At 39.5% G+C, this 2,592-nt stretch overlaps 1 protein-coding gene and 1 pseudogene across 2 annotated transcripts in view; both read right to left on the bottom strand.

The window, feature by feature from the left end:
- ANO6 (anoctamin 6) overlaps positions 1-2,592 on the bottom strand; it is a 176,852-nt gene that overhangs the window by 11,102 nt on the left and 163,158 nt on the right. For both annotated transcript variants that reach the window (XM_023535503.1, XM_023535504.1), the window contains one exon: positions 163-388. In XM_023535503.1, coding sequence (XP_023391271.1) covers positions 163-388 — 226 coding nt within the window. The remainder of the gene's footprint in view (positions 1-162; positions 389-2,592) is intronic.
- Positions 2,023-2,141, bottom strand: LOC111744771 (annotated as a pseudogene).

Raw genomic sequence — 2,592 nt, 5'->3', positions numbered from 1 at the left:
AGATAATTCATTTCCCATACAGGCTGGGGAAAATATGTTCACACTTGAAATTTTCTAAAAATTCTATTATGGTGGAATTGAAATGCCTAAAAGATACAGTCTCTTTCTTGACCAGGTTCTAAAAGTGTCTTAAAAATGACCTAAGCTACGGTAAGAACTTACCAAAATTAGTTATCATGATTGCCACTTTTTCATAGATGATGTTCAGAATCATGATGATGATAAAGCTGATGAGGGAAGCAGTGATGGACGTGGCTGTCTGTGGAGTCAGATACTTCTGGATTGGGTCTGTTACATTAAGGTTCTCGGGCAGTTTTGCGGAAAATACAATGAACACTGAGAGCCTATAGACAATGATCCCAATAACTGAAGCGATGATCAGTAGGATCTGAAAACAATAAACACGGAAGCATGAATCACCAATAATCATAGTTCTAAACTGAAAAACTGGCCCTACACTTAAACGGACAAGGTACATGTGTGATGTTAAATCCCACGTAACTGCCACAAGAGAGGTGGAAATCAAGCATGCTAAATTTCAAAGAAAGGAAAAGGAATGAATTCAAAAGACAGCACATACATCCACTAAAATAAGACACTGACAAGGGAAGCTGTGCGTGGGAGCGAGGGGTACATGACAACTTTGTACTTTCTGTGTAATTTTTCTGTAAACCTAAAATTGCTCTAAAAAAGGTCTATCAGAAAGGGCGGGTAGGAAAGAGGGAGGGAGAGATAAAGGGAAGAAGAAGAGAATATGAATATCTTCAGATGGGGTAAAAATGGAATAACTGGTAGCATGTTCTGGTAGAAGGAAAAAAGTCTTTGTGATAGCAAAACCAATGAGCACTCCCTTCTACAATTCTGAAATTATTTAGGTTACAAATTAGTGTGTTTTGCTCCATTAAGGGGATATGTGTCCTTCTGACTGAGAACCTATCCCTGGATCGGGGTTGGCAGGTGCTAGCTTTTGTCCTAGTTACTGTACCAAGGGAGATTCTGCACAGGACCAGTGTTCAGAAGCCGCAGGTGTGCCCTGAGGTAATGACTAGAGATGGCAGTGGGTCTCTGCTGATGAAGGAAGCTTTCCATGCTTGCATCTTAAGATCTTAAATTGGCAGTTTTCCATAACTGCATTAGCATAAGATTCATTTCACTAATCCATTGTATTTTTGACTGCATGAACCCAATGTCAGTGGAGGTTCCTGAAACATGGTTTGCATGTAGTTGGTAGGATTTCACTTCATCACTAGGCAGGTTCCCTCTGCCACTGAACAATACACATTAAAGGTCCCATTTGAAAATTGTTTTCCCTACATCTGCCTTCTTGGACATACTCCAGAAGCATGTGCTCACTGTGTCTGACTGCTTGTGATGACTGTCACAAGAGAGAAAAGCTACAAAGAATGTGAATTTCAGGACCAAGCAAATCATGTCCTGTTGTTTACAGCAACAGAGGGAGGCTGGTTTTCACGCGTGCAGAGCAGGAGAGGAAGTGATTACAAGCACAGTCCTGGAGCCTGACTCCTGCATTGGAATTCCAGCTCTGCCACTAGCTGTGGGACCTTGTACAAATTACTTAACCTTTTGGGGCTTCAATGGGGGGATAATAACAGCAACTAACTTATAGAATTGTCATCAGGATTCAGTGAGTTACTACAGGTAAAAACATCCAAGACCAGGCACATGAAAAGTGCTATAGAAATATTAGCTATGATTATGGTGACCAATGTTTTTCTTTTTAAGCCATCAGTGTGTAAAGAAGACATTATCTTTCCTCCTCTGATCTCTTTCATTATCTCCTTTCCTTCACAGGTAAAGCTTAACACTACGAAAGGAATAATTTATGTGTGTATATGTGAAAATTAGCCAAGGCTGAGAAATACGTATTAGAGAAGGTATATTGAGCCTTCCTCGCTCAGCACAATATGTAGAGATCCTTTATTTTATTTTATTTTTTAGGTGAGGCAACCCTTGGTTGACCTCACAGATTGCAAGAACTTACAATCCCTTATTTATTTTTTACGCCTATGGCACCTGGTCTTCTCCGGTGGCCTACCACTCAAATACTAACCAGGCCCAACCCTGCTTAGCTTCCAAGATCAGACGAGATCGGGCGTGTTCAGGGTGGCATGGCCGTAGATGAGACCATTTAAACATGATGTATTTTTAAAAAAAATTATCTCCATAATAATTTTAAAAATTATTAATAGTTACAATTCTTTAAATGCTTACTATTCACCTCAGCACACAAATATTTTTTTAAGTCCTCACAACAGCCCTGTGAGATAGATAGTGTTATATCTCTTTAAAGATGAGGAAATAGAGCCACAGAGAGATTAAGCAATTTGCCCCAAATTAAGCAACAAATAAGTGAAAGAACTGAGATACTCAAGGACTCTAAAGACACACTAATCTCTCCATGGCACTGCCTCCCACCACATGTTTCTGAAATGAGTTCTGATTCATTCCAGAGCTTTATAAACTTCATACGTTTCCATACTTCTTCAGAGCACTTGATGGGCTCAATATTTCTTCATAGGGAAGAAGAAAGCTTTTCATTCTCCAAGTTTCTTACATATTTTTCTCACTATA

This window comes from Pteropus vampyrus, unplaced genomic scaffold (genome assembly GCF_000151845.1).
Source record: "Pteropus vampyrus isolate Shadow unplaced genomic scaffold, Pvam_2.0 Scaffold140, whole genome shotgun sequence".
NCBI lineage: Eukaryota > Metazoa > Chordata > Mammalia > Chiroptera > Pteropodidae > Pteropus > Pteropus vampyrus.
The sequence above is the reverse complement of the archived record's forward strand: the minus strand, read 5'-3'. Positions and strand labels throughout refer to the sequence as shown.